Here is a 27,399-nt window from a genome sequence, read left to right on the forward strand (position 1 = left end):
ATTACTTCTATAAGCACAAGTCAGTTATCAGAAGATAATTCAATTTGGCTTTAAATACTGTTCACAAATTACTTTTACTATATTTCTGAATTTTTTAATTATTAAAGTTGAAATGTTCAAAGTTGTAAAGCTGTATAATAATTTAAAGTAGACTTGCATATTTGGGAGTCCTTAAGATAGTAGTGATAGTTGAAGATATCTGGATGGAGTAGGTAAGTTATCAAGGAAGATTATTTGGAGAGAAGAGCAGAAAATGGTTATAGCACCCGGTCCAGGAAACGTCACTAATACATATTGGTGATTTAAAAAAAAAACAACTGTTGGTTGTCTGTGTAGAATTTGTCTTTAACTTTGTCTTCCTGTCTTTGGAGGAAAAGATGAGGGTCTCCAGTGACTGTTGATTGTAGCTGGGACTCCCACGCAGGCACACAGACTACCAGCACATTGCCCTCCTATTGGGTGTGCTGCCCGAGCTGGTCTGGGCATGTGCCACTTCCCGGTTGGCTGCTCGCACCCTGGGTTCCCTGCAGCTGGCAGGGCCCGTGGTGGGAGGGTCCTGGCACCAATGGCACTTGATGGGTGGTTACCCATCTGAAAATTTGCTTGGTGTGTAGGAGGCAAAATTACACCCAGTCATGCCGTTTTTAATCATTTCTTTTCTCTCAGGAATTTTTAATTTTTAAAAAAGAAAAATCAGCTTTTTTCTGTACCCTATATTACACCAGGAACTATTTATTTTACTTCCTGAGAGGTAGCCTAACCATAATGGAGCTGCACAACTGTGCTTGAATCCTAGCCATGCTGGTTTTTAGCTGTGAGACTTGACTGAGATACTTGATACTTTAGCTTTAGCTTTCTGTTCTGTGAATTGAATCTAAGATTTTTGAGAGGACTAAAATTAAATAAAGTGATATGAAGTCACTTGCTGCATGTGTACTGAGCGCTTAGTAGGTTCTCAGGAAGCGATCTCTGCTAATTGTGGTTGTAGTGACAGTTTTAACAGCAAATTAGGTGCTGATTAGCCTCATTCTCCTTGTTGTCCTCGTGCAAGAACCTCTTTTTTTCTTTAATGCAGCACATCCAGGATTTTATTTTATTTTGCATGTCTTTGTGAGGGGATGTGTATTAGAAAACCACAGCTCATTCAAAGAATGAATAGAGTTGTTTTATTTTAGGAATTTCTTCCTTTACTCTCTGATTCTTGCTGCACATTGCACCAGCTTTATCTTCAGATACACAGGTAAGAAGAATGCCATGTGATCATTAAAATGTAACAGTGCCATTTGAACTGTGCAGAGATCAAGCATATGCCATTTAAAATAAAACATGAAAATAATTTTTTTTTTCTACTGTTTCAGTAAACTTTTAACTGCTTGCTTAAAATAATTAGATGTGGAAGCTTTTAAAGAATAGATTCCATGTGAGTTTTACTTATTCTTAACTAATATCTTGTACCCGAGTGATGAATAATTGGTATGGTGATAAATACTAAAGGCAAAAAAAAAAAAGTCTCTGTATACATGGATGTATTGTTCTTTATCGTTGTAAATTTTTATTTTAACTTCTGTGAGATTTAAGATGTGTAGTAGTTAACTCCATCTGAGGGAAAACATTGAAATCCAGAAAAGTATTATTTAGATAGGGGCTGAGCGACATGTGAAATTGACAGACCCTCCAAAGAGCCCTCCGTTTGACATTAAGATACTCTGTCATCTCATTTGTCCAGCAGTGCTTTCTAGTCTTCTGGACACCTTTTTCATACCTCTCCCTCCTCAAATTTCCCACGTCTCTGACACCTCCTCCCCAGTCCCCGTTGCCAGTTAACGTCCTCACTGAGTATGTCACTGAGAAGGCATGGCTTCCTCCGCTCATTGACTATTGCGCCTGTGTCTCGGTCCATGTGGTCGCTGACCCGTGAGTGAGTGTCCACGCCCGCCTAAGGCCGGCCTGTACGCGCTGGTCCCCTGAACTCGCCTGCTCAGGGGTCTCTCTCTAGCAGTTGTTCCCTTCCCTCTTGCATCACCAGTCTTCCCTCCTACTAGGCCTTTCTCATCTGGATACCAGCATGCAGTTACTTTCCCCGTGGTCCACATCGTAAGAATACAGAACAACACCTCTCGAGTCCACAGCCTCCTCCAATGCCTTCCCGTTTCTCTGCCTCTGTTTACAGCAAAAGTCCCAGGAGTTGTCGGTCTATACTGCTGTCCTACCTTTTTTCTTGAGGCCATTCTAGTCAGGCTGTCCATGCCACCACTTCGCCAAAACAGCTTTTGTCAAGCTCGTCAGTGACGGCCACGTTGCTACATCTGGTGGTCAGTTTTAAGCCTCCGCGTATGTAACCTGTTCACAGCGCTTGACCCTCCCTTTTGCACTGCCTTCCTTTGGCTTGTAGGTACCTCTCCCTCTTCTCTTATGACCTCATGGCTGTGCCTTCTCAGTAGGTCCTCTTCTCGGCTTCAGCTGGGTGGCCAGTCCCCAGGCAACTTCATTCTTCAAACTCATCAGGCCGAAATACCTGGTCATTTCTGACACTTTTCCTTGTTTTCATATCCACGTCTCGCCCAATAACAAATTGTCAGTGTCACCTCCAGTATAAATAGATATGCCTAGTATATGGGTTCAGTATGTATGTATACAGAACCCAGCCAGTTCTCACCACCAGAACTGCTCACATCTGATGTCACCCATTATTGTTTCTTACCTGGGTTTCCACGGAGAGCATCCCACCCACTGTCTCCCTCCTCCCTTGCCTCCCTCTAGTCTGTCGTCCATACCATAGTCAAAGTGAGTGATAAGACATTAAGGAGATCATGGGACTTTGCTGTACAAACCTTCAAATGATTAATATTTGTTATATTATGGATTTACTTGCTTCCTTGTTTGCTAACTGCCCCCCTTCGTTAGCATGTGAACTTTGTAAAGGCAGTGATCTGGTACGTTCTGTTTACCACTGTGTTACCTGCTTCTGGAACAGTGCATGGAGCGTATACACAGGCATTTAATAAACAGCTGTCACATAAATCAATTTAAAAATACACCATTTGATTGAGGGGCACTTGGGAGGTTCAGTCAGTTAAGCATCCGACTTCAGCTCAGGTCAGGCAGTTCGTGAGTTCAAGCCCCGCATCAGGCTCTGTGCTGACAGCTCAGAGCCTGGAGCCTGCTTCAGATTCTGTGTCTCCCTCTCTCTCTGTCTCTCCCCTACTTACAATCTCTCTCTCTCTCTGTCTCTGTCTCTCTCTCTCTCTCAAAATAAGTAAACATTAAAAAAAATTTTTGATTGAAAAACAAGTACTTGCTTTGATGCTTAGTAGCTATAGTTCAAGTCTGTGGAGTTTCATTACCTTTTATTTATGTATATCTTTCACCTTACTTATAATTTAATCTTCACAGCCACTCTGAATCAACACCACAAATGAAGAAACTGAGGTTCAAGGAGGTCAAATGAATGAGCCAAACTCAAGCAACTAATAATTGACAGACTGTTGCTTTTTCCCTCACACTTCAAAGGCCTCAAATGTGTGTCTTAAGTGCATCCCTTCAAATGCTGTCATCTCCTGCTAGACAGGGTTTTCTCAAGTACCCTCAAGTTTGCCACAATTAAAATAACATGGCAGAAAGTACTGAATACACATCTTATTTCACATAAGTTTGGCTGAAGTTTCGTTTTAACTGTACCTCCTGAAACATCTTCCATGAAAAAGTCTTTGCATCTTCCTTCAGGACTAGTATACCATTTAATTCTCACAAAGCCCTTGTTTCTGAGCATTATTTCCTAGTAAATTCAGCATTCTGCGTTATTTTAAAACAGCTTTTAATAGAAGTGTGTAAGCCAGTATTTATCAGAAATACCTTTCTGTATGTAATGTTTTTACTGGTTATTTGATAATTCATATTTTCATGGTCTTTTTTTTAAGGGCACTGCTGTCAAAATGGTATTAAAATGCATCAAAACAATACCAAAGATTTCTATAAGGTTATAAAACTTAATTTTGTGGAATTATAGTCATGTTACTTAGTTTGGAGGTCCTCATACAATTGTGGTATCAATTTAGTACCTTGAATTTTGTTATAAAATACATGCTACTTATTTTTTCTATATTTTCACTGCTAGAAGATGAATTTACAATACTTATGTCTACCTAAAATTAGAAGAGACCTATTAATGGATGCATTTTTTCCCTGCCTTTCCAGCAAGTTTCCTCCAAGCCTCTATGCTGCCAGGATTTCTAAAGCACAACAGGAGGAAATAGCAGGGACTTTCCTAGTTACACTGGATCCGCTCATCAGTCAGCTTCTCACATTTCAACCTTTCGTGCAGGTGGTTTTGGATAGTAAGTTAGGTAAGCTTCAAAACATTTAATTTTAAACCCTTCAGTAATTGCATGTTAGAGATAGGGTTATTTCCCTTACATAATCAATCATCCCTTTTAAAAATTTTATTTAAAATTCCTTCTATTTTTTTTTAAGTGAAAAATATGTTCCAAGAAAACAATTATGCCTCTACCTTCCTTTACACATCACGATCAGATTTCTGTTGAAATTACGTAGATTATGTTTTTACCAATTGGTTGTAACGTAACGAATGTGTTCTTATCACGTGTGAGAGCTGCCATGTGAACTGCAGTTCCCGCAGTGTCTTCTGCTGGTTGTCGTCATGGACAAGCTGCCCTCTCAGCCCGAGGATGTGCAGGCCCTGTGGTGCACAGAACGCCAGCTCCTGGAAGCGAAAACCAGGTAGCTGACACAGTGGTGGTGATGTTCGGTCATGCTAGAGAGGGTTTCGAATGTCCGCCATTGGGAATGAATTTGAAGTTAAGGTCTTCCAGTTAATTACTCCTGTGTAGACCTCATCTATATTGCTACTTATAAATATAGATTCAAAATATATAAACCTGTAACAGATGCTAAAAATATTTGCAGTGTTTTAGAAGGTTTTGTCTAATACTCAGTGTTATAAACGCTGAGAGTAATTGGGCAGATGCGTTTACTAACATTTAAAACTGAGCTCTGAGAAACAGAATGCTCTATGCTGTAAGTTCCCTCCCGGGAGATTTCACGCGTATTTGTCCCCCTTGCCACCGCCAGGCAGTAGTCTTACTCCCTGGGTTATACCTACTGTAATGTCTGCCCTCTCCTCTAGCCCGTGCCGCGTGCCACGTGCCACCCACCCGGTTAGTCCCCCTGACGCCCAACTGTGAGCCTCCTGTTCTCCTCAAAAACAAAAGCGTGATGGCGGAACCGCTTAGCTTTGCATCTTAAGTCCATCGCATTCTGCCGCCATCACCCATTTTTGCTGCTCGTCCTGTCGCTTGCTTGCTCTAGTCATGCTGGTTACTCCTGCCTGCCTTTTCCTCGTGCTTTGTCTTCTCTGCCTGTTTATATTTTGCCTATTTCTAACTTGTTATTTAAATCCTCTATGAAGATTTCTTAAACCATTTCAATCTTACAATGACCCCTCTATCTTTTTATTTTAATGTTTATATATTTTTGAGAGAGCAAGAGACAGAGTGTGAGTGAGGGAGGGGCAGAGAGAGAGGGAGACACAGAATCCGAAGCAGGCTCCAGGCTCTGAGCTGTCAGCACAGAGTCTGACACGGGGCTCGAACTCACAAACCACAAGATCATGACCTGAGCCGAAGTCGGATGCATACCTGACTGAGCCACCCAGGCGCCTCAGAATGACCCCTTTCTTATACCTATTTTCTATTTTATATAGAGTATCTAATCCATATTTAAATTTCAGGTTCTTTGATGACTTTTGTCTGTGACTTTGTGTAGTTCAGTACTACGATAAACATTTGGTTAGAAAAAAAAAGAAAAAAAGGTACAGAAAATTCTTTTCCTTTAAGAAATTTGTCGAACAGGGGCACCTGGGTGGCTCAGTCAGTTAAGTGTCCGACTTCAGCTCAGGTCATGATTTCGCGGTCTGTGAGTTCAAACCCCGCGTTGGGCTCTGTGCTGACGGCTCAGCCTGGAGCCTGTTTCAAATTCTGTGTCTCCCTCTCTCTCTGACCCTCCCCTGTTCATGCTCTGTCTCTCTCTGTCTCAAAAATAAATAAACATTATAAAAAAAAAAAGAAATTTGTCAAACAATGATTATATTTGGTTTTTATGGTTATGTATTCACACACAGTGGAAACTGTTGTTGATACATACCTCTTGAGACATTTTGCTTTGCTAAAATAACCCTCCTTATGTCATATTATTATTATACCTGCTAATTATTAAAATGTTCATAACGTTCAGTGCTCTCAATGTCCCTGCAGGGTATCTCTATTCAAAGCCATTTTCTACAGTTTTGAGCAGTGTTCTGGTGAACTCTCTCTCCCTGTTCACCTACAAGGAGTAAAGAGTAAAGGGCAAGCGGAGGTTGCTGTCACCTTGTATCAGCATGTTTGTGTTCATCTGTGCACATTTGTCGCTTCCCTTCATCCCTCACTGTTTCCTGAGCTGGTAAGTTTGCTATCTGCTGGGCTACACTGAGACTACCCTCTACTTTCTTTTCACTGAAGTTTTGATTTATATGCAGAAGAAAGGAACAGTTAATGTTTTCAGATGTCATTCTCTGACTTTGCACATTTCACCCTATAATTCAGTTGTGTCTTAGGAAGTGGTAATCCTAGAGCCCTGTGGTATTCAGATGTAATGGTCAGCCAGAACATTTGAGAAAACATTTTAGGTGGCAAGATACGGAAATATGGAGTGAAAAGAGAAAAAATGTTCGGACTTTACCTAATTCTGTTCCATAAAGAGAAGGAGAAGTAAGTAGTAGATTGTAGTACCAAGTCTGTAGATCTTAGGCATAATGTTGATTTTCTTTAACGGAATTAAATTAGAAAAGATGTTGAGACAATTGTGGGGAAGAAATTCTTAGGATTTACATAAGGATCAGTATCCTTTAAGATGTTTTACAGTGGTTAATATCTAGCACTAGAATCTTTGTGGATCCTAATGATTGAGTAAACACATTTTAAATCACTTTGGAATCTCCATAGCCCAGCATAATGCTTAACATACAGTAGGTGCTCATCAACGTTGAGGCAATGGTGCTATAGGTTCTTTCAGATACTAGAGAGTTGAACCTTCCCATTGAGGATCTGTTGTTACTTGGATTGTGATGGCGTTTTGTTGTTTTATTTTGAGAAATGTAATAGTAATAATTTATCATGAACTTTCTGTTTTTCATTAGGATGTTGCTCTGTTGAATGCTGTGCTTAGTGCTAATCTGATCACCTCTTTGTTAGCTATGGATACATGGTGCTTCCTTTCACGGTACGATGTATTTTTTTGGTTTTTGGATTGATTTATAGTAGTAACTGAGAGTAAATGATGTTATAATGTAAGCTTAAAGAAAATTTCTGTCTCAATAACGCTTTACCAGCTGCCCAAAATGGTTTGATTTCATAGCATAGCACGAATTAGGAACTAGGTTCCCATTTTTGTTTCTGCGGTTCAAGCCGATAGATAACTGTTGCCTAGGTAGTTTTGTATATTGTGCTGTTCCTTGGCCATGGATAAAATTGCAGGTTAGAATATTTAGTGCTTTTTAGAAGTTCATCTCCTTGCTTTTCTGAATAATTGTATGAATTATTTCATAAAGATTGTCTTCTCTTAAATCACAGGTATGGGACTGCTGAACTCTGTGCACACCATGTCACCATAGTGGCTCATCTGGTGAGGAGAAGTACAAGGTCTAAAACACCTACTTTCCATGCAGTTCCTTTAAGGATACTATAGTCTTAAAGAATGTGAATATCAAAAGGAGAAATAGTTTGATTATCTAAATTGTTTTGGCAGTTTCTTTGCTGTGCTTTAATTCTGACGTTATTGAGAAAGATGTATCAGAAACAGTAAAACTGCGGAAATTGTCTCATATTTTCAAAATCCTACAGGATTTCATTAATTGGTCTGAGAAAGAAAGACCAGGTTAACTGAGAATAAATTTAAAATTGAATGCAAAGTCGAAAATATAGTTGTAATGTTGCTTACTGAGAGTTATTCTTTTCTTTCTCCCTTTAATATAACTTAGACAAGGTGCCTCTTGATTTTATTGTCTCTCGGTCAGAATGATTTGAGAGGAACTAATGTGACAGAAACTTATGCCTTTTGGGAAAGAAATCATGCTTTGTGAACAGATATAAAGAGAAAATGATGTAGTGATGATTTAATCTTTTCAGTGTTGATCTTTTTTTGTTTTCAGATTTTGAGATGTTTGATATATTCCATATGATATGGTCATGATTTGTTATTTTGGGTTTTTTGTCCCTGACCTGTGATAAAGATCTTATGTGGGTCCATGTGTCTTTCATTTCTTGGTAGCTATTATGCCATATATTTCTTAGTTTACTGTTGAAAGATGTTGTAGACTAAATCCAGTGAGGTCCAGTGACCTGAACAGCTGGTCTGTATGTCTCCATGGCTAGCGGTCTGGAGCACTTACCCACTTCTGAATCCTTAGCACATCTTGTACTAAGCAGATCCATAGTAGTTTTTATGTTATGTATATTATTTTTCAAATAAAATGAAAGCTCTAGTACATTATGATAGGAATTGATTGCCGGAACATTGATCTTATAAAATCTTTTAATGGAGCTTCTGTCTTAGAGTTATACCTGTCTCTGCACTGTTGTGCTTAGATCTTACAAAATTCCATGAACTGTCATTGAGTAGGGGATTAACATATCAAGTTATCATCAAAATAGTGATTCAAAATAGAAATCCCAAAGGGTTGTTTTTATTTTTCTTTATTTTTCCTTCAGATTTTTATTTAAATTCTAGTTAGCTAGCATGTGGCGTAATATTTTCAGGAGTAGAGTTTAGTGATTCGTCACTTACATATAACATCCAGTGATCAACACCAAAGGGTTGTTTTTAAATACGGTGTCAAAACCCTTTTCTCATAAAAATAATCTAGGTTAATGAAAGAAAAACAACTTATTTAAGAAAAGCTCTAAATAAAAAATCTGAATTATTTATAATCTTATATTCCAAAAGAGCTGCTGCTAATATTTGGGCATATGAAAGCTTGTAAAAACTATGATTTTAAGTCTACTCTCCTCTCCTGTCTTTTCCCAGATAAAATCTTGTCCTGGAGAATGTTACCAGCTCACCAACCTATCGATACTATTCAGGCGGCTCTTTTTCTTCATGGCCCCACCCCAGCAGGCAAGGATATGATCTTAGTCACTGTCTTTGGGTAGCTGCTGAGAATTGGATTCAGACTCTCTGAAAGCTTCCCATTGCCCCATTTATGGTACATTTGAATGTTGACATGATCTGAGTATAAATTTTTAATGTATTGATTGCTTTGCTCATCGCTTTTAGGTGGGTTTAGATTTTGATGTTGTTAAAGAAAAATCAGAGCCATCCAGTGTAGTCAAAGTGATAAAAGTGGATTTTATTTTGGGATTGTTGCTATAGGGAAAAAGAGGCCTCAGTGTAGAACTGGGCTCGAGTCTGAATACAGCACAGACTGGGAGGGATTCGTATTCAGGGAGCAAGGTGTAGGTCAGGAGGTGAAAACTGCTGAGAGGAAGTGGTGATTCTTGCTAAACACAGACCAAGGTGATAAAATATCAAGGCTGAGGATGCTTTCTAAAAGGACTTAGCAGAATTCTTGCTAAACCTGGATGCTGCAAGCCCAGGGATGGACACAATCCCAGATGGAAGACGAGTTGAGAAGAGGCTTGGAAGAAGAGCCTGACTTAAGTTTGGTCAGGAGAGAACCTTTGTCGCTGTCTTTGCTGCAAGTTACAGACAGTCATTGTCTTCCCGAAATATATCTTTCCCCTTGTTTCTCAGCCATTTAAGATATTGACATGAGAAAGTTCTATATGCCCTTCTTCCCCTTTTAATTTATTGTGAAGACCGAGAATATCTGTATGCCCTTAATGATGTCTCTTATTTTTTACGGCAAATAAGCTGAACTTTTTTGGGAAAATGGAAAGTACGATGAGCTTTAGTTGATTGCTCTTGTGAGGAAAGCCAGCTTTGCCACAATAAAGGAGAGTCTCTGGCTACGGACACCTGTGTCGGCCAGTGCAGTCCCTTGGACTAGCGCTTTGCAGCTGTTTCAGGAGCTGCTTAGGGCTTTTTGAAACATCTAGGCTCCTGGACCTTCTCCTGTGAATGGGGTGGGTGCAGAGTGGAGGCAGTACAGTGAGGCCCAGGCATTTGTGTTATTACTGTCGTTGGAATTCCTACATGATTCTGACATGGATACGAGCTTGGGAACCACTAGGTCAGTGAAGGGGGTTTGAATCCTGTCTAACTGTGACCTTGGGCACAGCATCCTTTCCAAACCTCTTTCCCTGTCTATAGAATGGCGGATACGTGTTAACTATTTTGAAAAATTTTGTAACGACCCAGATGTAATACAGGCAAAACACTTAGCATAGTGCCGTGCTTAGAAGGGTGCTCAGTAAATATTGGGAGTCGTTTCTGAATAGAGTATTTGCCTCAAGTCTGTGTCTCCTTTCCTGCCCGAGAGAAGCTGGACAGGCACCAGAGGAGCCGTGCTGGCCTCCTAGCCCCCTTCCTTGCAGGTGGTGCCGATGCCGAAAGCACACCAGGCCCACCTGCTAGCCTTCTAGAAAACACAGAAGTGTTGCTCTTCTCCTTTCCAAAACCCCCAAAGAGTCATCTGCTCCACGTCCCTTCAGATTTTAATCCCTTTTATTCCCCTCTCAGGGGTCTTCTCTTGGTTTCTGGGACACTGTTCTTCACAGGGGCCCCGTGAACTGGGAAGCCCTTCCCGAGGGTCCGTTTAACCTCAGTTTTCTCATTTATTAAATGGGAATAAAATTGTCCTTTTCCCAGAGTTGTTGTGAAATTTTAACTTGTAGAATACTACAACTCAGGATGAATGATCTAAGTGAGGTCTAGAAACGTGGTTGTAAATAAACTCTAGTTAATGTTTAGAGACTTCTTAGACACTCCTCAATTGTCTAAGTTTTTCCAAATAATTGAGGCTATCAGATTTGGAAGTTAGGAATATTTGAGAGGTTACTTTTAACTTTTTCCCTCGGTTATCAAAAATACTGGTTTCCTCGTCAGCTTACTGTGCTTAAATTTAAAGGGACATGTCTGAATTTGAATTCTTGTCTGACAGTCCGTGGCATTTAGCTAATCCTAAAACTGAGGTACTAGTTAGATAGAGCTGAGACTTGAGATTCGGAACGCGAGCTGCTCGAAGGGAACACTTCACAAGTGTTCCTTCTTCTGCCAGGCTCTGCTCTTTCTCCTTTTCCCTGAGGACGTGATCCCTCCTCCTGAAGGAAGGAGGGAGGGAACGGGCCTTCTTTGAGATGGACTGGGCTGCGTTCTGGGCACTTCAGTTCTTGGAGTTCCCGCGGCAGCCTGTGGGTGGGATCCGTGCTGTTAACGTTCATTCTGCACGTGAAGACACAGTAGCTCAGGGAAACTCACCATGACAAACGGCTGGGCCGGGATCTGTGCCAGGTCCGTCTTACTCCATCCAAAAGCTGTGCTTGTATCACCCCGGCCCCGGCTCCTGTCTCAGCTCTTCTGCAGGCGGCTGTTCCGGGGCTTCCTGTTCACAGGGTGCCGGTCTGCCTCCTTGTCCCTGTAGCTGTGAAATCTGCTTTTCTTGTTGAGGTGTGTAAAGCTCTCCATTAATTTTTAGTAGTGCTTTGTTTAAAAGAAAAAACTTGGAAACCACTGTGCTATATATCATGATACCAGAAAGAACATAAAATCTGGTAGAAACTACAAATTTATTAAAGTGCTCATGGTGAAAGGTGCTACGTAAGGTGTACCAAAAGTGGCACAAATCGGGTTTTGTTGGGTGTTCATAGCTTAGAAGATCATTTGTGGGGAGGTATGGGTGGGAACGGGGGAATAGGGGAAGCTGTTGGAGATGGAGGCATTTGTGACATAGGCTAAAGGATGGGGGAGGAAGGGCGGCTGGGACAGGGGTGAAGGGGGGAGAGCACGCGCTGGGGAAAAGGAGAGACAAGCAGCGAAGCTGGAAGTAATTACTGTTTGCACACAGGATGGTATCTTTTTAAAAGGTGAAATAAAAACCTAGATTTTGTATTAGTGGTGCAGCATTAACATAGTGAAAATAGTTGATCCCAGTTCAGTGATGTTTTACTTAAAAAAAAAAAAAGTGTGGCAATAATTTGGGGGGAACTGCCAGTAACTAGGGAGATTAAAATGTGTTTCTGTTTCAGTATGGAGAGTAATTATTGATATCCTATTATCTCTTTCAGTGTGTAACTGTTAATAATATTTCTGTTTTATAGAAACGAGCAAAAGTACAAGGTTACTGAGAGGAAAGGATTTAATATACCTGGTTTAAGTAGACTGGTAGTTGTGTTGCCATTTTTATCTAAAATAAAAAGTACTCTGAAAAGAAAAAAAGTAGTGTCAGTATTTGCATTTTAAGCCCACTGTTGTACTTTTCCTCTCTTCTCAATTTTAACAAGGGAAGGTCCTAAGTCTCTGCAAATTATTCACTTCTGCTTCACTCCTTATGAACTGTTGTTAGCACTGGCAGTTTTAAATATATTTTTTTAAGTTTTATTTATTTATTTTGGGAAAGAGAGAGAGAGCATGGGGGAGGGGCAGAGAAAGGGGGGGGGGGGGAGAGAGAGAGAGAGAATGAATCCCAAGCAGGTTCCACATTGTCAGTGCAGAGCCCAATGTGGGGCTCAAACCCACAACCACAAGATCATGACCTGAGCTGAAATCAAGAGTCAGACACTTAACTGACTGAGCCACCCCAGTGCCCCTGAATATTTAAAATTGTATTGAGACTGGGGTTTTCAAACTCAAAATAGTAAATAAATCACTTTTTCTATGTAATAAATTTTGTCAACACCTACCCTTTTATGTTGTCCAGGGCATTACTATTTGTATTTTCTATTTTGGCAAGGGAACTAGTTCATTCAGTCACTGGATTTTATTATAAAGAAAGGTCATGTTCAGCTGATGTCTATCAGTTGGCACATTTCTCTTGGCCCTCCTGATGCAGTTTGGTTTCATGAATAAAGCTGCTTATTATGATAGACACATAGCTCATCAGAGGGTCCATTTTTCTGGCTTTATCAGCTGTCCCAGAAGATAGCCATACAATTTCTCCCTTGTTTTGACAGCTAAATATTGTCTGCAAACAAAATCCAAATATAAATGTAATACACAATGTGAGAAAATTACTCTGTCAAATTTAACACGGTAGGGTTTTTTTTTAATATAGGAAGTTTTCATCAAGTAGATTTGAGATACTACAAATTGAATTATTCTTAAAAAATTACATTAATATACTTCCTAGGTTATATTTAATTTAGAAAATCAGTGCACCATTTTTGCGGTTTTTGCACTGGAAACTGTTATTTTAACTTTTTGTTTTTTAATGTTTGTGTTCTGTTTTTAGCTAGTCTGCTGATGCCTCATTTTTAACAAACTAGTGCTGTTTTTCTGTTAACTTGGCAAAGGCTTTGAATTATTTCAGTGGTAGAATGGATTTGCTAGCCACATGATTCTGAACTGGTGGCTTACGTTTGTGGAACAAATTCTGTGTGTCCTCTGAGAGCAAAGCCAACTAGCCTAGTGGAAAATCGAACCGATGAGCTTTGCTTCTTTCTGTAGGTCCTTTGTTCCAATCAGCTGAGATAACAGTAAGCCGCCAGGGTTGGCCGAATCCCTCTTTTGGCATACCTTGGAATATTACTTTTGACTTAACAAGGTCACGAGCACACATGTTCTTAGGAAAATAATAGACTTACTGGGTAGGATAAAATAGCTACCTTACTAATAATGAAATTGATTATTTTTAACATCTCTCAGTGCCTACATATCATGTTCCACTTAAACTGCGTTTTGCATTTGCAAACAAATGCAACAACAGCAAATACAATAATGCATGTTCGTGTCATTTACCTTGGTCTGGTCCTTGTCAGTTAAAAGCTTTTTAAAAACATAAACCATGGGAGCCAGTTCTCCGCTTTTGTGTATCCATTCATCAGATCGTCTTCTGTGACTCTTCAATTTTTTTCAGGTGGAGTTCATCCAGAAATTTTCCCCCAGAGAAGCAGAAAATCTGTCTCTGTGGCAATATATTTCCTTCCAGGCGTTACCTGCCGAGCTTAGGAAACAAGCCGCACAAGAGGTCGTCGGAGTAGGCATTGCACGGTGTACGGAGTGGCTAAGCAATAGTCGTACTTTGGGAGAGCTTGACTCTCTGGTAAGAAAAGAATTTTGATTGATTTGGTTCATTTAGTAACTGTTTATTGAGCACTACTTAAGGTACTAGTGATGGGTTGTTAATAAGAAGGATACAGTCTCTGCCCTCAGGTTAGAAACTAGCAAGCTTTCAGATTCTACATTGTAAAGGGGTCTGTGAGAAACTTACTCCATCTTGATGTAAATTACATTGGGGGCTGAGGGTCTGCAGTTTAAGACACACTGGACCAAGATGAAACTCAGTATGAAATATTTTATTTGCAGTGATTTTGCTGACACATCATTAGATTAGGCAGACATGACTCTTCTGTTTGACAAAATGCAGCCCCCGTTTTAGACACACCTATTCTGAGTCTTTATGTAGTTCTTAGGAGCTTTATGTTCCCTCTTAATGAAACGTAAAAGAAGTTCATCTAGAAGAAGTAAAAACTACATGATTTTTTAAAATTGATTGAAAAATTGACTATACTACATGTGGTTCAGTTTTCCAGTTTAGTATCATTTTCTCCTCATTTATTTCATCCAGCAAGCATATTTTGGACACTCTTGTGTGCCAAGCACTGTTCTAGGCATTGGGGATAGAATAGGGAACAAAACAAAAATTCCTGTTCTCATGAACTTGTACTCTAGCTCAGCTGTGGACAGTAAAATAAGTAATGAATATATTTGTAAATGTTTTAGATTAGTTTGGGATAAGTGGAGAAAAATCAAGCAGGGATGGGGACAGGATATTCAAGGGGCTGGGGGTCTATTTGCAATTTTAAATTACGAGGTCAGGGTTTTTTCAAGGCTTAGATCTCCACACTGAGTGTAAGTGTTCTGACGCTCTGTTCTATCCATGGCACTTGATGATAATGAAGTCTAAAGGAGCTGAGGCCCCAGAGGTTATGAATAACTTCTAACTCTGCGTAAAAACCTGTGTCAAATTTGTATTCTAAGACCCAGTGCCATCTTTTCAGCTACTTCATTAATACATTTTATTAAAAAATAATTTTAATAAAATAAAATTTTATTAAAAATAATTTTTTAAATTATCAGGATAATTTAAAACATATACACATATTAAAGGAAATACAAGTTTTTATTTGCATTTATTTTGAGATAACTTTGAAATACACAGGAGTAGCTTAGATTGTTCAGGTTTTACATTTATTGTGCACTGATTTTTGCAGTTGAAGATAAAAAATTTTTTGGAGTAGGCAAAATAATGCACCTGTTTTCTAAACTTGAATATATCTTTGCCCTGACCAAAACTTTATTTCAGCAGGTCATTTTACATGCTTATTTGTAGAAGGAAATAGGTAAATCTTAAATAAAAAGCTGTGCGCTAATCCTTCAAACTTAAATGTTGTTGAAGTATAATGGGTTAAAGGCATTGTTACTAATCATTACGTGCAGCCCACTGCACTCCTGTCCAGAGAGAGAGATTCCATATATAGATACGAGCAGATCCAGATAAGACGGTTTTTAGTTTCAAGTTCTAGATAGTGTACTTCTCATGTATTGTATTTGTTTATTAAATGCAGAGTGTTGTTGAGGAATTTTAAAGATTAATTGTGAAACAACAGCAATAGATTACTAGATTTTACCATTTTTATAAATAGATTTTTATAAATAGATTTTTATAAATAGATTTTTATAAATCTAGTAATGGTAAAAGATTGCTAGGTGCATCATGTGAAAAAAATAGAATCTGTAGTTGATGAATATTATAAAATTAGCTTGATTATATGGATAGTCTGTATCATTGTATTAAAATACAATGCTTTTTCCATTTTGATATTAAATTTTAACCTAAAAGGAAAAACAATATGTAGAAAATCAAGCAGATGTTTGTCTATAAGGAAAATTATTTTTAATAAAATGTATTAATGAAGTAGCTGAAAAGATGGCATTGGGTCTTAGAATACACATTGGCCACGGGTTTTTATGCAGAGGTACAAGTTACCCATAACCTCTGGGGCCTCGGCTCCTTTAGAGTGGGATCTAACCTCAGTTCTTTCCCTCTGTCTCCACTTACAGAACACACTGCTTTCTGCTTTGCTTGCTGTGTGTAATTCTGCTAGTGAAGCTTTGGATATTGCACAGCAGACTGCAATTCTGGAAATCGGGAGTCAGCTTTGGGCATTTTTAAACACTATGCTGGTAAGGAAAGCAGCTGATAATTTCTCCGGAGAACAAATAAAATACTGAAAAAAGAATAGCACCAAAATTTCCGTGTGGAGTGAAGTGTATGTAATTTCTTTAGGTGCTTGATAGAACTTGCAGTCAGAACTTAAAATACCTATTTGTGCTCTTTCAACCAGTTCTTTTTGAGTGTCACATGATTCCACTAGTAAAACTAGAGCCTAGTAGAGTGACTGACAGTCCAGCTTACTATTTTCATGACCATTTGGACCCTATTAAAAAAAATCAAACCCTTCTTGGTATTGTTTCTCTTCTCTGTTGGGTTAGTATAGCCTGTTTCTGTGGTTCTGGGGTCTTCCATGAAATCTTTTGGGCAGTGGAGAGTGACCTGGCCTAAAGGCGGCAGGGACAAGTGGATGGCTATGGCTGCTTTGTGTTCCTCTTCCCCAGCGATGGCAGAGGCCAGGTGACAGGCTAGAATTGGGATGATGGGTGTCCCACAGATTATTGTGGTTTCCAAATGACATTTATAAAGTTTAAAAATCTAAATAGGACATTTGGTTTCTTTGAGTAGTGCCAGCTGCTGGAAGCTGAAGGCAACATTCACACTTTTGGTAAATAATAGAAATGGTTTTGCAGATAATGTTTTATCATTAAAATTTACGTATGGTTAAATTTCCCTTCTTTAGTATTTTAACTTCAGGAAGTGCTTTCCCCCAATCCTCACAAATCATTCAGTAAATATTCATTGAGGATCTCTCTGCTGGTGATCTAGCTTACCATATCATGATAGAAACCACAGTTACAGAGAAGAGAAATGGAATTTCTGGTCATGGGATCTTGAGCAAATTATTTAACCTCTCTGCCCCTTTTTCTTATTTTTTGGTAAAGTGAGGGTAGTAAGAGCTACTTCGTAGAGTTATAAGGTATATGTGAGGTAATATAAAACACTTAGCATATTGCCTAGTGTATAATAAATGTTCATTAAAAGGTAGCTATTTTCATGTAATTGAAAATTTTCACCAAAATTATTTTGTGTTTCTTATTTAAGGTAACAGGTCAACCTTATGTTCAGCAGACACTTAGCCTTTTACTTTCACTGTTGGGATTTTTCGTTCAAACTCTAGATCCTCATCTGATAAGTCAGGTAAGGACAGTGAACAAACTGTTGATACTTTGCTGAGGAAATTATTGAACTGGTATGACCTAAAATAGCTTTGTAGAAACAGCCCTTTTTAGCGATTTGTTGCTCAGTTTGCTTGTTCCCCCTTTCCTGCTGGACTGAATGTAAACGTCACAGGTTTGCTTTATCTTAGGGCAGTCCCCTCGTTTCTTTCACTCATCCAGTAGAGTATGGTTAGGATACAGGCTGTTGGCTCAGCCCATATCTGTTCTTCCCTATCTCCCTGATGCCAAATAGTCCAAGCTTTAACTGCCCCAGAACATCCCTGAGGCCAGGAGTCATAGCTCATGTGTGAACTTTGCATGCATACCGTGCTCAAATGTATTTCAGCAGCTGTGGGAGTGCGGAATATAAGCAATGTGGACTTAGGGACCGTCTTCACGGTCTCTTGGAAAGCGTGATTCTGACGTAAAGGACTACTGAATTTTCTCTCTGGCCCCCAGCCTGCATGGCTGGAGCCGGCAGGACGAGGTCACTGTCGGGGGGGATCCTTTTGATGCTGCCTAGTCACTGCCTGCCTTTGGTGTTTGTAAGCCGATACAGGGAGGAGACGGCAAACGGCCTCCGTCTTCTCTGAAACGATTCCAGAGGCTTTGGAATTAGTCCATCTTGGACAGAACTGATCCCCCAAATCGAGAGTTGGCTTAAGCTTACAGGCACATTAAGAAATAAACAGTTACGAGGTAAAACTAATCATTCCTTGGAGGAGGATGGAAGGAATAATACCTTATCACAGGTCCGTATATGCTGGAAAGCAGAACTACTAACACTTTGTTTTTAGTAGCTTGGTTAGTGGTTGTGCACATTCACAACTTGGCATTAACAAATACATACTAATGAGGTGCAGTTTTAAATTACATATTTATAAAAAAATTACATATTTATATATGCATAATATGTATATGTGTATATATGTACCTATGTATATGTATTAAATATATGTATATATGTATTATAGTAAATAAATTACAAATTCTATATGCATAACATGGATTAACTAAATTACAGAGAATGAGAATACAGTAAAATCATTGACTCAGACTTTGTGGATTCTGAAGTTTCTAATAATCTTTTTTGAAAAATCATATGGATAATTTTGATAGAATTGTGTCTACCTTTAAAAAACCCACATAACTAAAGTTCTAAAATTTCAGCATAAGTAAATTGTTCATTTAGGTGTTGCTTCTTTTATAGGAGACTTTATTTCTGTGTTCCTTTAAACCAGGGATTGGCAAACTATGGCTTCCTGGCTAGGTTCTCCCTTCCTGTTTATAGGACAAGAGCTAAGGATGATTTTTACATTTTTAAAGGTTTGTAAAATAAAAACTAAAAAACAAAAAAAAAAACAGAGTATGCAGCAGGGAACATACTACCTACAAAGCCTAAAGTATTTACCACCTGGCCCTTCATAGAAAGTTTGCCGATCCCTGCTTTAAATAATGAATTTCCGTCACTGTAATTTATAATACAGAACAACTATTAAGGATTTGAAAGGAGAGCACTGGTAGGTAGTTTTTCAGGAAGATACTTTTTTTTTTTTTTAACAGCAGTTGGGAGGATGAATACTGTAATAATTGGGTCAGGCATTTGTTTGTTTTCTTCAAATTCCACTTGTGAAGTGTAGGCTTTGTTGAGTGTTCAGCTGTTTTGGGTTTTGTTGTGTTTTCCCTTCCACACATCCATCAAAATCTTACTCATTAGGTCTCTACAAAATACTTGTTTTCATTTCTAACTGTTCTTTGGTCTTTGCCACTTTAGGTAGTAACTTTGCAGACCTCACTGCTTAAATTAGAGCCTCCTGACCATGTTTGTTTGGCAGTGCTCGATTTTGTATCTTCTCTGGGAAATTTTTTTATACCTCAAGCTATCCAGGTAATATTCTTCATGCTTTTGTTCCCCAAATTCCTTTAATTCTTTTGTTAACAAAATCTCTGTAAGAATTAGTAAAGTTTTCAGGCTTCTGATTTCTGTCTGAAATTCTGTGGATTGTTGACAGTGAAAGTTGGGGGGGGGGATGTATTTTGTGAAGAGAGGATGACTTTGTCAAAATAGAACTCATTGTAAGTTTTTTTCTTTTTAGAAAAATACATTTTGACATACAAATAATTTAGAGTTGGCGGTAGCCTGAGAGTCTCATTCCAGTTGGCCTTTAGTACACAATGTCTCTGAGGAAGGCAGACATTTATGTCTTCTAGGGAATAGTATATAATGAGGAAATTGGGTAATTTATCAAACTGTATATACTCTGGGTTTTATATCCATGAAAAAGAACTTGTTTGTTAAGACAGTGTTTTTGAAAATGTTGCAAAGTATATATAATTGGCAAATGGATATTTACTTATAAATTATACTGCAGGGGTCTGACAATATACTACTTAATTTCCAGATACAACCTCCTGAACTGAATTTTGCCTTCCTTATTACTGTGGTCAGTCTAGATAGTTGGCTTTTTTCACGTCCATGGGTGATGACAACCTTGTCATGTAATTGGAGCAAAAATATGATGGATGTTATCTCAGTAGATATTAAAATCTTTGCAATAGAAACATTTAACTGGCTAGTTTCTAAAGGGCTCTTATTTGCTCACAAGTAAATGGTATCATACTGTTTTCACCACACAAGGTTATGTTTCATGAAAGAAAGGTAGATGTTGACAGCTTCTTTTAAACTCTGGACAGAAGTATCCAAAGATCTTTGCATTCGAGCTGTCTTCTTTTTAGCAGAAGATAAATTCCGAAATACTGTCTCATTCATGAATAGCTATGCACCCTGATGGGCCCAGATGTGGAACAAATGGTTTATTAGCAGAAATTATATATTCCCCGGAGCAAAGGCCTGAAAAATTTGGTGGATTCATCAGCGTATAAGAGCCTTTAAAGCCAGGAGATGACATTTTATTCAAGAAAAATATTGCTGAGTTTTTGCTGTGTGTCAGGTGCTGTTTTAATCACTGGGGATTCATTAATGAACAAACTAATAAATATCCACCCTCAGCCTGTCGGAAGGCAACTAAGAAGGAGTGACGTAGCATATGAAATAGTGTTTCTCTGGAGAGAAAGCAAGCAAGGGTGGGAAGGAGAGAATGTGTATGTGGTACAGTTTTAAACGGGTTATTGGCAGTGGCGTCCTCACCGAGGTGAGCTGTGAGTAGAATCCTGAAGCTGAGAGAGCAAGCCATGCAGGTATCTGGGGGAAGCGTCCTGCACGTGGGGGAAATCGTAAGCCTGATCCCTCTTGAGAGCACGTCTGATACATGGAGGGAAGCCAGTAGAGCTAACACACCGGTAGTGGGGCTTTCCGGGCCATTGTAAGGACTTCAGCCTTTACTCCGAAGGAAATGAGAAGCCGTTGGAAGCATTTGAACAAAGGAGTGACCTGACCTAACGTGGATTAGTGTGTGCTCACGGGGACAGAATTGGGGAAACCTGACATTAAGAATAGTGAATGTTGGAGCGCCTGGATGGTGCAGTTGGTTAAGTGTCTGACTCTTGATTTTGGCTCAGGTCATGATCTCACGGTTCGTGGATCTCACGGTTCATCGGGCTTCCTGCTGACAGCGTGGAGCCTGCTTGGGATTCTCTCTCTCCCCTCCCTTCTACCCTTCCCCTGCTCACTCGTGCTCTCTCTCAAAATAAATAAAGAAGAGTGAATGTACTCTAGTGAGATTTTCCTCTAATAAGGTTTGGTTCTCTTTGTAGGACAAAATTCTGCCCAACCTATCTTCTGTTTTTGCCTTACTGTTAGCTGACGGGAACTGGATACTAGAACAACATACGTTAGAGGCGTTTACTCAGTTTGCCCAGGTAATTATAAGACCAGCCTATCAGAATGACCTCCAAAACAGTTTAATATTTGCAATATTTTAAAACGTTCTAGAAACATTTATTGAGCTACTTTTGATCTTGGTCATTAAAATTTTCTGCTGGAGGAAGTATTGCTAACGATCTATTTTACAGGATCTAAAAATGAAGCATAGAGAAATGAAGGGACTTTCCTAAGGTCAAGGGTGGTAACAACCAGAACCGAGCATTCAGACCAGGCCTACTAACTCGGACACTGTCTTCCAGACAGTATTTTTGAGTTTGAAATGAGTAACACGTTTCATCTCAAACTATCGTAGGAGTTAGGGAGATAAACACAGAGCCCCGCGAGCTCAGGTCCATGGAGAAGGTGAGCCTTCTTGCCTGTCGCTGTGCAGTCACGCCTGTGCTCATAAGGGGCCCAGAGACCGGGCAGAGGTGACTAAAGCTCACAGTGCCGTGCCCGTGCAGAACACTGCGTCGTCCTGAGGCGCCCTGAAGGGACTGTGAGCTGACGGTCTTCTGAGTGTCCTCGGATAGTTTTCTTTTAAAATGCATTCTTAAGTTGCTCTTAAAACTCATGTATTTGTCTTTGCAAGTTGTTGAAATACATTAAAATCGATCTCGTTTATCAATCTTTTGATAGGGAACAAATCATGAAGAGATAGTCCCACAGTGTCTCAGTTCCGAAGAAACCAAGAACAAAGTTGTATCCTTTCTGGAGAAGGTATTTATTTATGTAGATCAAAATAGTGGGATCACGTATTTTGTCATTTTTTAAAATTGTATGATTGTAACCGACTTAAGTATCTTCTTAAATTGTTCATAGCGCTCAGCACACAGGGGACACAAGTTAAACAGCCGGGGCCAGATGACAGGTCAGAGACCGGGCGGAGTCGCTGTGAGTTCAGGCAGTGAGAGGACCGAGGGGCCCCGAACGTTACCCTCCCAGATACGCATGGAGAACTGGGGGCCTGAGAGGCCGCGTTTACTCCTCTCATTTACGTAGAATTTTACGTGGCTTTCCTGCGCCAACAAAAGACCTAGTTTTCCAAACTGTGACATTGCTAAAGCTGTTTTTAATAGTTAGAACCCAACTGTTGAGTCATTTGGCTCCCATGTCTGTGCACACCTTGGAACTTCTGTGGGGGCAGTTCTGGGGCATAAGGGGCTAATTGCAACACTAGCAGGACATTAAGCCACAGATTTCGAAGACCAGAGAAAGTGCATTATGCTCAACTACTGATTTTTTTTGTACCACGCCCATTATTAAACGGGGGCCATGTGGCTGTTTATACGCACGTATACCTCACACATCAGCTGGTGAAGTATGTGTGTACATGTTGTTTTTACCAGTTTCTCACCCTGTACAATGAAGGTTCGCAGACTATCAGTTTTTCCTGGAAAGAAGACACTTTGGCTTTTCTGTGGGGAAGGAGAACAATAGGAGAGTGATTTTATCCAAATTACACGAAGGTGGTGCATTTACAGATGAGTCCACCTTCCAAAACCTGCCCAGCTCACAGGCTAAGCCAGAATAGTTTAATACTGGGTGCTTACACACACATGCACGGCGTCTTCTCATTTTCTGAATATCACAGCATTTTCTGTCTGTTAGAGAATGCTTGGTGTTTACTTGATTTTTCACGATTTGTGGCAGACTGGGTTTGTAGATGAAACCGCGGCTGCCAGGGTGGAACGTGTGAAACAGGAAAAAGCCATTTTCTGGGAACGCTTTGCTAACATCGCTGTAGAAGAAGCAAAGCGGTCGTCTTTACAGGTATGGACTTTATAGTATGGGTCAAGCTTTAAGAGAAATTCTGCCCTTCTTACTGATAAAAGTGAAAAAAAAAAACCAGGATGGTTCCTGGCCTCCTATTGAATATCAAAATATAATCACATCGGGGCACCTGGGTGGCTTAGTCGGTGTTAAGCGACCAACTTTGGCTCAAGTCATGATCTCACAGTTTGTGGGTTCGAGCCCCCATTGGCTCTGTGCTGACAGCTCAGAGCCTGGAGACTGCTTTAGATCCTATGTCTCCTTCTCTCTCTCTGTCCCTCTCCCACTCAAGCGCTCTCTCTCTCAAAAATAAGCATTTTTAAAATATAATCAAATAGATCTAGAAATGTAAAATTCTGTTTTACAGTAGCTGCTCTTTAAAAAATCACATTTCTTCTTTCCTAGCAGGCTCCACATTGTCAGCACAGAGCCTGGTGTGGGGTTTGAACCCATGAACTGTGAGATCGTGACCTGAGCCGAAACCAAGAGTCGGACATATAACCAAATTTAGCCTCCCAGGCACCCTTGCAAATAAGTTTTAACATCATACTGTCCCTGCTCTTTCAACAGGACTTTCAATTGTTTGTAGTAACTTTTGGGAAAGTTCTGTATTTGTTATCAGTGAAGTGACAAACAGTAGTTTCTGAACCACGGAAAACCAATGAACTCACCTTCCAAGATGCTTAGGCTGATCCCTTGCTTCATTCATCAACCCAGCCGGATAATTCTGGGCAGTGTCTAGAAATCACATCTACCTATTAAAAGGCAGAAATCTGATACCCCTAAGGATATTCAGAATATTGTTTTGAGCACTGATATACACATGTATATAGAATCACAGTCCAAATGAACGATATTCTGGTGAGTTTAGTTATAACTTTTGTAAAAAGAAAAGTTTGTTTATAACTAGTCTTCAGGAAAGACTTAGTTTTACAGATTTCAAGCCTGAAAGTTACATATCAGTGTAAATAAGCCCTCAAGAATTTATTATGACCATGGGGCCCTGGATGACTCAGTTGGGTGTCCGACTCTTGGTTTTGGCTCAGGTCATGACCTCATGGTTTGTGAGTTCAGGCCCCACATTGGGCTCTGCACTGACTTACGGAGTTTGCTTGGGATTCTCTCTCTGCCCTTCCCCTGCTTGTGCATGTTTTTTTTTTTTTTTCTCTCTCGAATTTATTATGACCTTCCTTAGGAAGGCCGTGATCACAAAAGGTGGCTCAGCCCCAGTTCCCACCCCAGTGCGGTGATGCTAAAAGCCTGACAGTTTCTGGAATTGGCCGTAAAAGTTTCCAAAAGACCACAGCTCTCCTCATTTATAAACTTAGCATTAAAAAGTAAACTGGAACCATTTAGAAAATTCATACTTGGGGCTTTTTTGTCAGGACAGATTGCAAGATAATCCCAAAGAAACTCACTGGAAATGACTGGATGAGGCAGGCGTTTCTCTTAGTTTCCTTGGGCCCTGATGTTAGTGGAACTAACCAGAAATGCCTTCCCAGAGTTTTCTAGGTGATTGCAGGGGTGGTGGTTCCCTCCTCCCCTGGTGAACCAATGACTAAATAAAATTTGCACATAAAACTTCACAGTTCAGAACCCCAGAAAGAAAGTTCTTTATCATCTTTGAGATGGGTATCATGGCATTACTTATCGCAGCTTATTCTCATTTGCCAGCCTTGCGCAAAAAGAGCCCGTCGTGAGCTCCCTGCGGAAGAAGAGTGCGGGTCAGCACTACAGGCAGCATCCGTGGCCTTGGAGGCGGTGGAACTGTTACTCCAGAAGTCTCCTGCTCCGGACTGGCTTGTAGTGAAACTGGAGATGCTCCAAGAAAGGATGGATAGGCTAAAACGACTTGTACTCTCAGGTGGCCCCTGAATGGACCGACCCCCCCCAACCTCCGAATCATCTTTGTCAGCCTGCTCTGTGTTTTGTAAATGAATGCACTGATGGAACTCTGCGTTTTCTAGCACATATAAAACAACTTTTGTAAAGTTGAATCTAGTGAAAATAGTCTTTATTGGACATTTATTTAGAGAACAGGTCGAGGGGGGAGGTTTCTCATGAAGAGCTTTGGTACAACGTGATACATGTGGAACAGTCAGGAACTGCCCAGGTCCCCACAGGGCCCCTCACTCGTACATCTGTAAACAAATAAATAAGCTGCCTAAGGAAACCTCAGCAATCTAAAATCATTTATATACTTTATAGCTAAAACTTTTTCAGTAAGTTGTATCTCGTAGTAAAGCTTATTACTCTTTTGTTAAAGAAATGGCACAGAATTAAGCTAACCAGCTTGAATTTTTGTATTTATTTTCTTTACCTCTGGAATTGTCCTGGAAAACAAGCAGTAAATTCAACCTTTCCACGGCTGCTTGCCCTTCACAGAAACTGGCCTCAGGCAGACGTGCCCAGGCCCCTCCACAGGACCGGTGCCCGGGCGCCGCCACTCGGGGGCTCACGCTTCAGTTGGCACAGGCGGGGAAAACGGTGCTTCTGGGTTTTCCGGTCTGCAGAGCCCGCTTTTGAGGTATTAGTTGGATTTTTTAAAGAAATCCTTTGCCCTAAAGTTCCGCCCGTCGTCACCAGTTGTGATCTTCCCAGTTCAGCTCCCCTTCGTCTCCCCAGCCTTCGGACTCTCCCTGCAGCAAGATAAAGCAAACCAAGGGCAGCCTGCTGAAACCAGTCATTTCTGAATCGAAAGAAGCCTAACGCTTGCCTTTCGACGCCAGGACAGACTTCCTCGTGCTCAGTACACTCCCTCCCTCCCTGTGAACAGGAAGCCGAGGGGAGGCTCGCTTTGGTTCCAGAATCATAAAGCCGCAGCTTTGTAAGGTAACCTCCCGAGGACCGTATCAATCCAAAATCAATCTGAAGACACCCTATTCTTGGCTTAATCCCTCTCCCCATAAAGAGGTTATCCTGGTCATAACCAGTGGCCAGTTAAACACTTTGCTGAGCACGCTACATCCTTCTGGGGAAGGAAAGCCCTCGGGTACGGGAACTGCCCGTATCCTCATTTTAAGCAGCTGTGCGCGTCAGTTGCTTCCCTCCCTGGGAAAACGGCAGGCGTGACAAACGAGACCGGGCAACCGGCACGGATGAGGACACCCTGACGCTAGCGACGCGATTTACCGATCCTCACCTCGGTAAGGTCTGCTGCAGCGAATTTCGAGGAAAACTGCATCACTGGTGGGACGTCATCCTCGCCGGAAACCATCATTTCTGTCCTCAGTTCAGGCAAAATGAGAATAGCAGCCGAAGGCTTAATTTCTGGGATCATATCCGCAAACCAGTCCAACTCTGGATCTCGTACTGGCTTCTTTTTCACTTGAATGGTAAACTCCTCTCCTAAACCCAGTTCGGACGGAACCTTAAGGCGTCCTTCTGGTGACACTTTTGGGGGCTCGGTGTGGCCCGGGTCATCCCCGCTTGGCGCAAGACCGGCCTTCTGGCACAGGCCGGGTTTTGAAGGCTTGGGCTCTTCAGTGAGTGAAAACGAGGCAGGAATGGGCTCAGGTCCCCCTGCTGCCCCAGGTCTCACAGCGGGGACTCCTCCTCCCGCGTTTGTTTCACTGTCTAAGCTGCTGGGCTCAAAGTCATCCCATGACGCCTCCTCCGTGTTCAAGTTAGGGAGCGGGGACGTGGAGGCATCGCGGGGTTCCGCGGGACCAATCTGTATGCTGACAGCTTTGTTTGCAGGCTCCTCCGGCTCGCTCCAGTCGGGCCACTCCTCAGACTTCTTAGAACTTGATGAGAAGTTTTCACGGTCTCCTGAGGTACTTTTCACATCGGAGAGTCCGTTCATGGGGAATTTGATAGGCTGAGAATATTGATCACCTGTGGCCATAAGTACAAAAGTTACCCTCATAAAATGTTAAGAGCAAGCCATATATTTAGGAAAAGGTTAACACGCACACAAGGTCTGGCTCTCATTTCGTAGAAATATCCAGGCTACTAAACTGTAGCTACAAAAGAGAATCCCCGCAGAACGTAACAGAACTAAGTTACTCAAATGCTTAACCCGAACTCTGAGGGAAGCACACCAAGCAGCAGGCGGAGCGTCCCATCCTTTCCCAGATGTTCAACGTTTGTTGGCGTAACTGTCTATAAACAGATAGAGAAAGGTTCTAAGCCAGGCAGTGTCACCCCCAAAAAAGTGTCATGTGCTCAACCGGACACACCCTCATTTTAAACAGATCTCTCAAACGTGGGCAAGGCCGTGGAGTCTGGTGCAACGCGGCCGGACGCTACTCCTAACGCTTTCCCAAACGTAACCACGCCACTCTGTCTCTCACGGAAAA

General features: G+C 40.8%; 2 protein-coding genes across 7 annotated transcripts in view; one reads left to right on the top strand and one right to left on the bottom strand.

Annotated features, from left to right (window-relative positions):
- FIRRM (FIGNL1 interacting regulator of recombination and mitosis) overlaps positions 1 to 25,095 on the top strand; it is a 44,642-nt gene extending 19,547 nt beyond the window's left edge. For 2 of the 3 annotated variants that reach the window (XM_049633899.1, XM_049633896.1), the window contains 15 exons: positions 1,176 to 1,240; positions 4,195 to 4,343; positions 4,608 to 4,737; positions 6,270 to 6,456; positions 7,193 to 7,275; positions 7,626 to 7,677; positions 9,079 to 9,168; positions 14,024 to 14,209; positions 16,231 to 16,353; positions 17,387 to 17,482; positions 19,277 to 19,390; positions 21,217 to 21,321; positions 21,965 to 22,045; positions 22,979 to 23,098; positions 24,773 to 25,095. In XM_049633899.1, the coding sequence (XP_049489856.1) occupies positions 1,176 to 1,240; positions 4,195 to 4,343; positions 4,608 to 4,737; positions 6,270 to 6,456; positions 7,193 to 7,275; positions 7,626 to 7,677; positions 9,079 to 9,168; positions 14,024 to 14,209; positions 16,231 to 16,353; positions 17,387 to 17,482; positions 19,277 to 19,390; positions 21,217 to 21,321; positions 21,965 to 22,045; positions 22,979 to 23,098; positions 24,773 to 24,973 (1,782 nt within the window). In that variant the 3' untranslated portion in view covers positions 24,974 to 25,095. The remainder of the gene's footprint in view (positions 1 to 1,175; positions 1,241 to 4,194; positions 4,344 to 4,607; positions 4,738 to 6,269; positions 6,457 to 7,192; positions 7,276 to 7,625; positions 7,678 to 9,078; positions 9,169 to 14,023; positions 14,210 to 16,230; positions 16,354 to 17,386; positions 17,483 to 19,276; positions 19,391 to 21,216; positions 21,322 to 21,964; positions 22,046 to 22,978; positions 23,099 to 24,772) is intronic. The other variant, XM_049633897.1, reaches the window with a different exon arrangement.
- A 296-nt stretch (positions 25,096 to 25,391) lies between these two features.
- The window catches only part of SCYL3 (SCY1 like pseudokinase 3), a 41,159-nt gene continuing 39,151 nt past the window's right edge, over positions 25,392 to 27,399 (bottom strand). For all 4 annotated transcript variants that reach the window (XM_049633905.1, XM_049633907.1, XM_049633904.1 and 1 more), the window contains 2 exons: positions 26,241 to 26,935; positions 25,392 to 25,737 (listed from right to left, as the gene is read on the bottom strand). In XM_049633905.1, coding sequence (XP_049489862.1) covers positions 25,678 to 25,737; positions 26,241 to 26,935 — 755 coding nt within the window. In that variant the 3' untranslated portion in view covers positions 25,392 to 25,677. The remainder of the gene's footprint in view (positions 25,738 to 26,240; positions 26,936 to 27,399) is intronic.

The sequence above is a fragment of the Panthera uncia genome, chromosome F1 (assembly GCF_023721935.1).
Source record: "Panthera uncia isolate 11264 chromosome F1, Puncia_PCG_1.0, whole genome shotgun sequence".
NCBI classification, from domain to species: Eukaryota; Metazoa; Chordata; class Mammalia; order Carnivora; family Felidae; genus Panthera; species Panthera uncia.